The sequence below is a fragment of the Rhinatrema bivittatum genome, chromosome 9, assembly GCF_901001135.1.
Source record: "Rhinatrema bivittatum chromosome 9, aRhiBiv1.1, whole genome shotgun sequence".
NCBI lineage: Eukaryota > Metazoa > Chordata > Amphibia > Gymnophiona > Rhinatrematidae > Rhinatrema > Rhinatrema bivittatum.
Genome location: NC_042623.1, coordinates 19,236,345 through 19,248,755, shown reverse-complemented (window position 1 = coordinate 19,248,755; position 12,411 = coordinate 19,236,345). Strand labels below are relative to the sequence as shown.

At 43.8% G+C, this 12,411-nt stretch overlaps 1 protein-coding gene across 6 annotated transcripts in view; it reads right to left on the bottom strand.

Moving 5' to 3' along the window:
- Positions 1 to 12,411, bottom strand: part of MKLN1 (muskelin 1) — a 315,844-nt gene that overhangs the window by 82,041 nt on the left and 221,392 nt on the right. For all 6 annotated transcript variants that reach the window (XM_029616983.1, XM_029616986.1, XM_029616984.1 and 3 more), the window contains one exon: positions 3,782 to 3,894. In XM_029616983.1, the coding sequence (XP_029472843.1) occupies positions 3,782 to 3,894 (113 nt within the window). The remainder of the gene's footprint in view (positions 1 to 3,781; positions 3,895 to 12,411) is intronic.

The window sequence follows — 12,411 nt, the reverse complement described above, 5'->3', positions numbered from 1 at the left end:
ATGCAAACCTAAGAACCAACTTGCTCGCCTCCTGCAGCAAGATTTGTAAAGATTAACAATCAAAGCAAAGTAGGTGACTGCTAATTTTGATGTGAAGATAATTCAATTTTGTGATGATTAAAGACTGGATTTTAGAGGAGGGGTCAAGATGGCAGTACAAGCCTGAAGCGGCTCCATGCTGTTCTTAGCATTCTCGGTTTACCTGTTTCCTAAACAAGATGCCATCAAAATGAAAGGGAAGGGTGAGAGTATTTCCTTCTGTGATTTCTCCCCCTCCATCATGGAGTTTGCTTCCTCTTCTTCCTCTGTAGTGAGGGCCTCAAGCCCTGTTGAAGCAATGAGTCTTGCCTGTGCGGGGGGGGGGGGGGGGGGAGGAGAAGTATCACTGAGCCTGCCGGACAGTTGCCCACCACCGCCTATTGCCCTATAGAAAGATGCAGTGTCAGCCCGGGCACACAGTGATGATCTCGCTGTTGTTACCTGTATGAAGAGGGCCACAGGTGATGTTCCCAGGCCGGAGCCTGGCTTCTCTTTTCCATGCGAGTATATTGCAATGGAGGCTTGCGGTAGAACTTAACAGTCATCCCCTTGAATTTTTTTCAATGGGACCTTTGGGACTGGGACCATGGGGGGTGGCAGCTCAAGAAGAGGGTGAGGCTACAATGAGGTCTATTTCTTTTCCTATCATCAAACTGGAAGTGGCAATGTTCAAAGCTCTATGGGATTTGGTTGCAAATCTGTCTCAGTCTTTTATGGTGCATTCCTATAACGTAGAGGTCATTTCTCAAAAGCTGGACTCGATGGTACAAGACCATCAACATATTTCAGGAACATTCAGGAAGACTTCAGACTATCGAGAAGGAAGTACAAGTAGTAAAAAATGTGAACAAGCCCATTATTCGCGAGCGAGCCTTCTTAAATAGTAGAGTGAAGAACATGGAAAATCAGCTTTGCCATTTAAATTTAAAACAGACTAATTTTTCTACTGTTATAGGAGAATTACCTCAACTAATTTTTTGGAAATATTTTATGCAAGTCTTACAGATTCCACTTAATCATATCCCCAGGCTCAGCAAGTTTTATTTTCTTCCTTATAAATCGCAAATTGACCAACTGGGTCTAACTCAACTTCCTATGAATTTAGATTTGTCTGCATTTTTGGAGATTTCTACAAGTGAGATTATTGAGAGGGCTAAATAATTGTTTCTTTTTATATGATCAAGATTTAATTTTCGTAGTGAAAAAATATTTCAGGTATACGAATGTGAATTTCCTAGGTGACCTGGTCAGGATTTATCCAGAATTGGCCAAGGTCACTCAAAAGAGGAAAGGGTTTCTTGGAATGCATCAAGAAATTTTAGCTCTTGGAGCTTCCTTCCTCTTCAGATACTTTTGTAAATGTGTAGTTAAACTAAACACAGATTGTTTTTTTGTTCCCAAACAGCTTAGGGCTTTTTTGGATGCTAGGGCAGGGAATTTGCTTCCATCTACCTAAGGCAGAGTGAGTGCATTACCGTATTTCCACGCATATAACCCGCGGGTAATGTGCGTTTTTACCTACCCCGCATGCCCCCCGCGGGGTATAAACGTGGGCGGGTTATCCAGAAAAAATTTTACAGCAGTGGTTAACATCTCTCTCCCCCCGCCCCGGCGCTTCACGCCTGTCTCGCCCTCACAACCATGGCGGAGCTGTAGCTTCCGGTCGGTGACTGAGAGCCCGGCCGTGCGCTCCGAGAGCGGGCAGCGTCCGCCCTGCCGGGAAAAGCCGCTTAGCACGGAAGGAGCAATGGGGGTAAGGCTGGAGGGAAGCGCGGGTTCTGGCCCAGACCTGAGCGGCGCTTCACGCCTGTCTCGCCCTCACAACCATGGCGGAGCTGTAGCTTCCGGTCGGTGACTGAGAGCCCGGCCGTGCGCTCCGAGAGCGGGCAGCGTCCGCCCTGCCGGGAAAAGCCGCTTAGCACGGAAGGAGCAATGGGGGTAAGGCTGGAGGGAAGCGCGGGTTCTGGCCCAGACCTGAGCGGCGCTTCACGCCTGTCTCGCCCTCACAACCATGGCGGAGCTGTAGCTTCCGGTCGGTGACTGAGAGCCCGGCCGTGCGCTCCGAGAGCGGGCAGCGTCCGCCCTGCCGGGAAAAGCCGCTTAGCACGGAAGGAGCAATGGGGGTAAGGCTGGAGGGAAGCGCGGGTTCTGGCCCAGACCTGAGCGGCGCTTCACGCCTGTCTCGCCCTCACAACCATGGCGGAGCTGTAGCTTCCGGTCGGTGACTGAGAGCCCGGCCGTGCGCTCCGAGAGCGGGCAGCGTCCGCCCTGCCGGGAAAAGCCGCTTAGCACGGAAGGAGCAATGGGGGTAAGGCTGGAGGGAAGCGCGGGTTCTGGCCCAGACCTGAGCGGCGCTTCACGCCTGTCTCGCCCTCACAACCATGGCGGAGCTGTAGCTTCCGGTCGGTGACTGAGAGCCCGGCCGTGCGCTCCGAGAGCGGGCAGCGTCCGCCCTGCCGGGAAAAGCCGCTTAGCACGGAAGGAGCAATGGGGGTAAGGCTGGAGGGAAGCGCGGGTTCTGGCCCAGACCTGAGCGGCGCTTCACGCCTGTCTCGCCCTCACAACCATGGCGGAGCTGTAGCTTCCGGTCGGTGACTGAGAGCCCGGCCGTGCGCTCCGAGAGCGGGCAGCGTCCGCCCTGCCGGGAAAAGCCGCTTAGCACGGAAGGAGCAATGGGGGTAAGGCTGGAGGGAAGCGCGGGTTCTGGCCCAGACCTGAGCGGCGCTTTACGGCCTTCCCCTCCCCAGGCTTTAAGCTTGCAAGTCCTGCAAACCGCGCAAAGGTCCCCGGGGTTTAAGCGGCTCTTCCCGCCAGCCTGCTCTCACTGCTCCGTGTTCACGGTCTGATTGTGACAGAGGGGTTCGCATGGAACCAGAAATCGGTTAAATGAACGAATGAATGACCGAGGGATGCGATGCCCCTCGGACAAGCGCCCTGTCTGCCCGCGGGTTATATGAGGAGGCGGGGTATATTAAAACTTTTTTTCATAAATCTGGAAAACCTGCGGGTTATGTGTGTGGGCGGGTTATATACGTGGGCGGGTTATTGTCGTGGAAATACGGTAGTCCTTTTGAATCAAAGGAGGTGGATAGTGCTTGTGTTATAGCCTTTTTTTTCTAATTTTCTTTTTCTTTGTTTTTTTACTCATTTTACCCACTCCTCCCCAGATTTGTTGGACTAAATGAGAGGAAGATTTTGTTGTTCTTTCCTTTTTTTTTTAGTTCTACCTGTACTATATTTTCCTATTGAATAAGCTCTCATGATGTTTCTGTGCAAAATTTTGCTCTTTGTATTTAATTTTGGAAAAGTAATAAATTGAATTAAAAAAAAAGATTGTATTTAAGATTTGCCATGTTCAGCAAATTAAATAAATGAAACATACTGCAATTCGACAAACTGATTTTCAGTATTAAAAGCCGAGGATCTTATTATAAAGCAGTAAAAGGAGTTTGTAGAATCTTATTCTATGTGACGTGTGTTCATGTCCAGGGGACCAGCCACAGGTGGAAGAATGGTTTGGGAAACAATTCTGTTTTAATACACCAACCACTATAGGGAAAGAAATTCTTCAATGCTCTAGTTTCACTGTTTTCCCAGCTAAACAAGTAGTTGGTTACATAACCCATTTAAATACATCAGCCCATCATGCTTGTCAAAGACATCACTCATTACTCACCCTACCTACTGACATCACAAAATTGTTGTGATACTCTTCTGAGTTGTAAAAGATTTCACAACTTGCCTCTTTTTCGGTATCTCTAGATATGCAGCTCCACTGGTTTTCTCTCACGCTATATGCCCAGAAATCCGCCAGGTCTTGAGTACCATCCCAGCCACCAAACAAATACACGGTTTCTAGAAAATAAGTGAAAAGAGTAAAATATTAAAGGCCATGTAAATGAGGGTTCTTTAGTATTACAGAACTGTACCATTGTTTATTGCCACTACATTACAAACCATTAATGGAATGCAATTTAATTTACAGAAAGTTTATAAAAGTTACACATTTTTATTTTATAAACACGAATTTCAAAAACTAATTTACTAGTATATAAAAAAAGGGGAGACCAAACCCATATTGTATAATTGAAAAGAATGACAGGGGATAGACACACATCTAATACCAACATACAACAAACAAACAAAAAAAAATTCCCAACAAATGATTCACAATGTTACAACAAAATTTACAAGCAGTATAATCTTTAAAAGGAGATAGAGCAGCTTTTAAACTAGAACAAAGGGGAAACATAGAAACATAGAAATGACGGCAGAAGAAGACCAAACGGCCCATCAAGTCTGCCCAGCAAGCTACGCACTTTATCCATTTTTTTTCCCTTTTCCTCTCTCCCACCTGTTACTATTGGCTTCCAGTACCCTCCAGCCCTAATTCCCCTCCACCCAATTTAGAGAGCAGCTCTGTATCTGCATCCAAGTGACATCCAGCTCAATTAGGGGTAGCAACCGCTGTAACAAGCAGGCCACCCCCTGCTTGTTACAGGGGGTGGCCTGCTTGTTACAGACTGTTGGCTTTCCAACAGTCGCTGAGCGACTATTGGAAAGCCAACAGTCGCTCAGCAGCACATGGTTCGGAGAGAGGTATCTTCAAAGGAGAATTAGAATGTATAGCAGTGAATGATGACAGACTTAATTGGCATCTCAGAGACATGGTAGAAGAAGGATAACCAATGGGACAGTGCTATACCGGGGTACAAATTATATCGCAATGACAGAGAGGAGCACTCGGGAGGAGGTGTGGCGCTTTATGTCGGGGATGGCATAGAGTCCAACAGGGTAAAGATCCTGCATGAGACTAAATGCACAATTGAATCTTTATGGGTAGAAATCCCTTGTGTGTTGGGGAAGAGAATAGTGATAGGAGTATACTACCGTCCACTTGGTCAAGATGGTGAGATGGCAGTGAAATGCTAAGAGAAATTAGGGAAGCTAACCAAATTGGTAGTGCAGTAATAATGGGAGACTTCAATTACTTCAATATTGACTGGGTAAATGTAACATCAGTATATGTTAGAGAGATAAAGTTCCTGGAAGGAATAAATGACAGTTTTATGGAGCAATTGGTTCAGAAACAGACGAGAGAGGGAGCAATTTTAGATCTAATTCTCAGTGGAGCACAGGACTTGGTGAGAGAGGTAATGGTGGTGGGACCGCTTGGCAATAGTGATCATAATAGCTTGAATTTTAATTGACCTCATTGTTTTGCATTCTCTGTTAACCGTTAAGCTCTTTCTGCCTTACCCCTTCCAGTTATTCTCCCTCCCTGCCCCAGTTTCTTCCCACCTGTTCGATGTATTTTCTAACTTTTGTTTGAGGTAAACAGATATGATGTTCACACGAATACCGGTATAGAAAAGCTGCTAACTAACTAAATAAATAAATAATATGATCAAATTTGAATTAATGACCGGAAGGAGGACAGTATGTAAATCCATGGCTCTCGTGCTAAACTTTCAAAAGGGAAACTTTGATAAAATGAGAAAAATAGTTAGAAAAAAAACTGAAAAGTGCAGCTACAAAGGTAAAAAGTGTGCAACAGGTATGGACATTGTTAAAAATACCATCCTAGAAACACAGACCAGATGTACTCCATGCATTAAGAAAGGTGGAAGGAAGACAAAATGATTACCGGCATGGTTAAAAGGTGAGATGAAAGAGGCTTGTTGCGTCCGATCGCAGACGGCTGCGACCGCTCTGCCTTACCTCTTTTCTTCCCTTTTCCTCTTCCCTGGGCAAGATGGCTGCCTCGGCGTCTCCAGCTTAGCATGGGCGTTCCAGTCCGCCATGCTCACTCCCGTGGCCTCCAAGGGTGCGCGCGCGTACGCACATCTCCTACACTCAAATACACGTCATGGTGGGAACCTCGGGGGCGTCCCCACCACATGAAGTCAATACCTCCGGGTATTTAAAGCCTCTGCTTTGCTACCACCTTTGAGTTAGCAAGGACTTCGGTTTAAGCCACTCTGACTGCTCTAAGCTGCACGCTTAGATGCCGCTCTACACTCCAAGGGCCTCGCTCCTTAGAAGCTCAAGACACCCGGTCCTCGGGGGTCTCTCACTTCCATCACCCTTCGGAGCCTCTATTAACTGAGACAACCGCTCCTCGGGGGTCTCTCTCTCATTCTTTTCAGGATCTCCGGACTATCAGGTACTCGCTCCTCAAGGGCCTAACCAGTCTTTGTATCCTGTACCACGGACCTTCGGTCCCACCATCTCACTACCAGGAAGACGCCTACACTCCAGTGAGTACCTCTATGGTCCGGTGCTCCAACTCCACCCACCAGGCTCGGCGTTGCCCGCACTGCGGGTCCCCACCTCTCTTGAACATCTGGGTGAGATTCTACATCTGAGACTGTTGAACGTATTGGCACCTCGCGGACCTCAGTGCCTTACCTTCCTGCTTCAAACCATCTATCTACAGCAGTACAATAAAGCCTTCCATTCATTCCATGTCTGCTAAGTTTAGCCTATTGCTGTGGTTCCCCACGGGGCCCCTCCCCGTGGGCGGAGTCATCTCTACAGCAACCAAGGGTCCACAATGCCACAAACACAACAAGGCTATTTTAGCCAAATGATCTTCATTCAAAAATTGGAAGAAGGATCCTTCAGAAGAAAATAGGATAAAGCATAAGCATTGGCAAGTTAAATGTAAGACATTGATAAGACGGGCTAAGAGAACATTTGAAAAGAATTTGGCCAAAGAGGCAAAAACTCACAATAAAATCTTTTTAAAATATATCTGAAGCAGAAAGCCTGCAAGGGAGTTGGTTGGACCGCTGGATGATCAAGGGGTTAAAGGGGCATTTAGAGAAGATAAGGCCATTGCGGAAAGATTGAACGATTTCTTTGCTTCAGTGTTTTCTGAAGAGGATGTTGAAGAGATACCCATTCCGGAGAAGGTTTTCATGGGTGATGATTCTGATCAACTGAAACAAATCACGGTGAACCTGGAAGATGTGGTAAGGCCTGATTAACCATCTGAAGAGTAGTAAATCTCCTGGACCAGATGGTATACACCCCAGTGTTCTGAAAGAACTAAAAAATGAAATTTCAGAACTATTAGTAAAAATTTATAACCTATCATTAAAATCTTCTGATGTACCTGAAAACTGGAAGATGGCCAATATAACCCCTATATTTAAAAAGGGATTCAGTGAGCCTGACTTCAGTGCTGGGAAAAACTGTGGAAATTTCTATAAAGAATAAAATCACAAAACATTTAGATAGACATGGTTTGATGGGACACAGCCAACATGGATTTACCCAAGGAGAATCTTGCCTCACAAATGTCCTACATTTTTTGAAGGGGTGAATAAACATGTGGACAACTGTGAACTGGTAGATATGGTGTATTTGGATTTCCAGAAGGCATTCGATAGAGTCTTGCATGAGAGGCTTCTAAGAAAACTAAAAAGTCATGGGATAAGAGGCGATGTCCTTTTCTGGATTGCAAGTTGGTTAAAAGGAAACAGAGAGCAGGATTATATGGTCAGTTTCCACAGTGGAAAAAAGTAAACAGTGGAGTGCCTCAGGGATCTGTACTTGGACCAGTGCTTTTTAATATATTTATAAATGATCTGGAAAGGGGTAAGACAAGTGAAGTGATCAAATTTGCAGATGACACAAAATTATGCAGAGTAGTTAAATCTCAAGTGGATTGTGATAAATTGCAGGAGGACCTTGCGAGACAAAGATTATGCATCACCTTGCACTTGTCCACATTATATTTCATTTGCTATATGGACGCCCATAGGGAAATATAACCCATGCTATATAGCAGCTGTACAATGTTAGGTTCCATTTTAGGAGTTACCACTTGTGATTTAACTACTCTGAATAATTTTGTATCATCTGCTAATCTGATCACTCATTCGTTGTACCGCTTTCCAGATCATTTATAAATATATTAAAAAGCACCAGTCCAAGAACAGATCCCTGAGGCACTCCACTGTTTACCTTTTTCCAATGGGAAAACTAACCATTTACGGTAATCCTACTCTGTTTCCTGTCTTTTAAACAGTCTGCAATGCACAAAAGGACATCGCCTCCTATCCCATGGCTTTTTAGTTTTCTGAGAAGCCACATCTACTGTTTCACCTTTATCCACAAGCTTATTCACCCCTTCAAAAAAAAAAAATGTAGCAGATTTGTGAAGCAAGACTTCCCTTGGGTAAATCCATGCTGACTGTGCCCCATTAAATCATGTCCTATCTATACATTCTGTGAGTTTATTCTTTATAATAGTTTCCATGATTTTTCCCAGAACTGGAGTCAGGCTCACTGGTCTATAGTTTCCCTCATCACCTCTGGAGCCCTTTTTAAATATTGTGATTACATTGGCCACCTTCTAGTCTTCAGGTACAACAGAGGATTTTAATGATAGGTTACAAATTACTTGTAATACATTTGAAATTTCATTGGGATGTATACCATCCAGTCCAGGTATTTGCTACTCTTCAGTTTGTCAATCTGGCCTGCTACATCTTCCAGGTTCTCCTTGACAGAATAGAGAAAGGAGGGGGTTACACCTTAAATTCTACTCAAAGAACAAAAACAGTTTTAACTAAATTTTAAATAAAAAGGATAAAATGTCCCAGCTCTTTAGTAGTCATTTAGTATTTATCCAGAGGTATATTAGGGTGCACAGGGAGAGGTATATTAGGGTGCACAGGGAGAGATATAACCAGTACAAAATATAGGAGGTAATGTTTTTGTACAGGGGCGTTGGTGAGACCACACCTAGAATATCATACCCAGTTCTGGAGGTCATTCCTGTGAAAGGATTTAAGACAGGCTGGATGCCATTCAGGAAAGAGCTACCAAAACGGTGCAGGGTCTACACCAGTGGATCTCAAAACCTGTTCTGGGGACCTCTAGTCATTCGGGTTTTCATGATATCCACAATAAGCAAGCATTAGATAAATTTGCATGCATTTAGGGGCGGATTTTCAGAGCCCTGCTCGCGTAAATCCGCCCAAAACCGGGCGGATTTACGCGAGCAGGGCCCTGCGCGCCGGGAAGCCTATTTTACATAGGCCTCCCGGCGCGCGCAGAGCCCCGGGACTCGCGTACGTCCCGGGGTTCTCGGAGGGGGGCGTGTCGGGGGGCGGGCCCGGTCGTCGCGGCGTTTTGGGGGCGTGTCGGCAGCGTTTTGGGGGCGGGTACGGGGGCGTGGCTACGGCCCGGGGGCGTGGCCGCGCCCTCCGTACCCGCCCCCAGGTTGCGGCCCGGCGCGCAGGAGTCCCGCTCGCGCGCGGGGATTTACGCCTCCCTCCGGGAGGCGTAAATCCCCCGACAAAGGTAGGATGGGGGTTTAGACAGGGCCGGGCGGGTGGGTTAGGTAGGGGAAGGGAGGGGAAGGTGAGGGGAGGGCAAAGGAAAGTTCCCTTCTAGGCCGCTCCGATTTCGGAGCGGCCTAGGAGGGAACGGGGGTAGGCTGCGCGGCTCGGCGCGCGCAGGCTATACGAAATCGATAGCCTTGCGCGCGCCGATCCAGGATTTTAGCCGATACGCGCGACTACGCGCGTATCTACTAAAATCCAGCGTACTTTTGTTTGCGCCTGGAGCGCAAACAAAAGTAGGCTGTTCGCGCTCGTCTGAAAATCTACCCCTAAAGGCAGTGCATGCACATCAGTTTCATATGGCATTTGGTATAGATTAGTGGTTCCCAAACCTGTCCTAGAAGACTCTCAGCCAATTGGATTTTCAGGATATCCATAATGAATATGCATGAGATTTACATGTTCTGCCTTCACTGCATCCAAATTTATCTAATGCATATTCATTGTAGATATCTTTAAAACCCAACTGGCTGGGAGTCCTCCAGGACAGGTTTGGTAACCACTGATCTAAAGATATTGAAATATCTCAAAGGTATATATAACACACAAGAAGCAAACCCTTTTCAGAGGAAAGAATGCTCTAGAAGAAGGGGGGTCTAGTAAAAGACTTCAAGGGGGAAAACTCAGGAGTGACATCAGAAATTATTTCTTCATGGGAAGGGTGGTGGATACAGAAATGGATTCCTAAGGAAGGTGGTAGAGATAAATAGTAACTGAGTTTAAGAAAACCTGAGATAAGCACAGAGGGTCCCTAGACACAAAGAAGTAAAAGGTAAGGCCATGTGCAGCAAATTGCACGTGCCAATAGTGTCATCCTACTGTTTTCCCTGTAGTTCCTTCTCCAGCTGGTTTCTGACCTTCAACATTTTTCCTCACTCTTGGTTTTTTTTCCCCTTTCCTTATCTTTGAAGCTAGCTAACTACTACTTGCTTATGTCCAGTTACATCCTTAACAAGAATTAGCAGAAGAAAAATAGATCTATACTATGTAACTTATCTGAGGTTAGTTCTTGCCAGCCTGCATCTAAACAACTATATTCCCTTAAGAAAACATATGAGAAAGATAGATCTAACACAGAGTACAGAAGATAAAGTCATAGAAACAAATAGACTGAAAATCTGGTAAGAATGAAATCATATGCTTAGAATGATTCCCACTGAAGACAGAATTATTTAGCTTTAGTCTGTTTTGCTTTTCAAGGATACTCATGAAATAAACTTTTTAGGATTGTTAAGCATTAAAGTTGTATAGGGAATACAGATGTTATTTTGAAGAAATGCAATATTTTGGGATGTGCAGCCATGTCCGGTATGCATCTTGGTACAAAAGTAATTTGGGGGTTCAAATTGTTTTCAATATAATAAAATGTATGTGCAATAATTCAAGCTTTAGCTTAATAAGTATAATTGATTAAGTTTAAGTGAAGATCATTACAGCTGTGTGGACACACACACACTTGCTGTTTTAAATGTTTTTCACAAAACTAATAGAACCTGTTTTTAATTTGGTATGATGGTCCTATAAAACAGGAGTTTAAGAATTGTCTGTAAGGATACTTGTAAATTTTCCTTTTGAGCAACTAGTGACATTTTAAACAAGACATGATACTCATTTACTGAAAGGACAAATTAAAGTACAAATATACTGCCAGATACTAAACAAGTTTAGACATATTTTTCTAGATTTATCTGAAATCCTGTTCCAGATTCTAGTCCTTATTTTCTATCAGATCTTTCTCCTTATAGTATATGTTAATGATTTTCTTCTATCTCCTTTCCTATTCTGCCTATAGTTTAATACTTGCGCCAATTTTGCTAAAAAGGTTTAGAAATTAAGTTACAGCTGTGTTCTTTAAAAAAAAAAAAAAAAAATTGTCTCCCTAATTATATATACTACCTTTCTTCTCTTTTCTGCTGTTAAATGCATGAGATCACCATTTGATTTATATTTGAATCTGTTTAATTTAAATTTAGGAAAAAGGGGAAAGATTACTAAGCAGCGTGATATCTGTTAATGAATGTAAGAATTTCCATTGAAATTATTAAATCTATTTCTTGCAGAAAAGTGAACAACAAATATCTCTAGAAAAATATGTAAATATAGCTCATAAATTTAAAGATGGTTCCCAACGAAAAATGGCCCTACCCTAAGGAATGGGACTCAGACCTTGCGGGGGGAGGGGGGGAGAGAAGACACTCCACGCAGCTGCTAATTTATCTAAGCTGTGTCTACCTCTCTTGCTTGCTTTATGCTGCAGTATGCAAATGTTAGGAACAATTACACTTGAAAAAGGTACATATTAATATCTTAATTTATTTTCTTTGAAAAAGGGAAAAAAAAATAAAACAGTAATTACTATGCATTCTATTCCTATTTTGTCTTTGAAAGTTATGAGTTGAAGTCTATTAATTCCTTTGCTTTTATTGTCTTACAGCAATAACTTAAATGGAAGCTCTAAACAGAAATGCTCACATTTGGATTCTTCTGTTTACTGAAAATACCATTCTGTCTATTCATAAATTGCTCCTATTAAAATACAGGTTGCACAATAATTAAAAAAAATGGATACATGTATAATTTACTAAAAAGGTTCAAATTCTATTTTAAATACTAGCAGCCATCACACTACGCTGATCAGTCAAATGTCAGCTTGGTGCATTTCCCAAGCTAAGTGAGTCACAGTACACCTGCATTCCCCAAAGTTATCAACATTTATAACCTGATTTTCCAAGAAATCAAATCAAAGCATGTGATAAATAATCTTGCTTATAACAATAAATAAGAATACTGACTCCAAAGAAGCTTTTGGGAGACTATGCCTCATAATCCTAATCTTGAGGAAGCTGTGGACTTGCCCATAGCACTACCCATTCCAAGACTCAATGCACTCAACCTGCCCTCCAGGTTAGAGAAAGCTAGTCACTTCTGGACTTGAAGAAGTCTTCAATCTGAGCAACGGTTTGAAAAAAATAAAAAATCTGCTTCCCTGTAACAGATGTTCCCTAAAGACAGT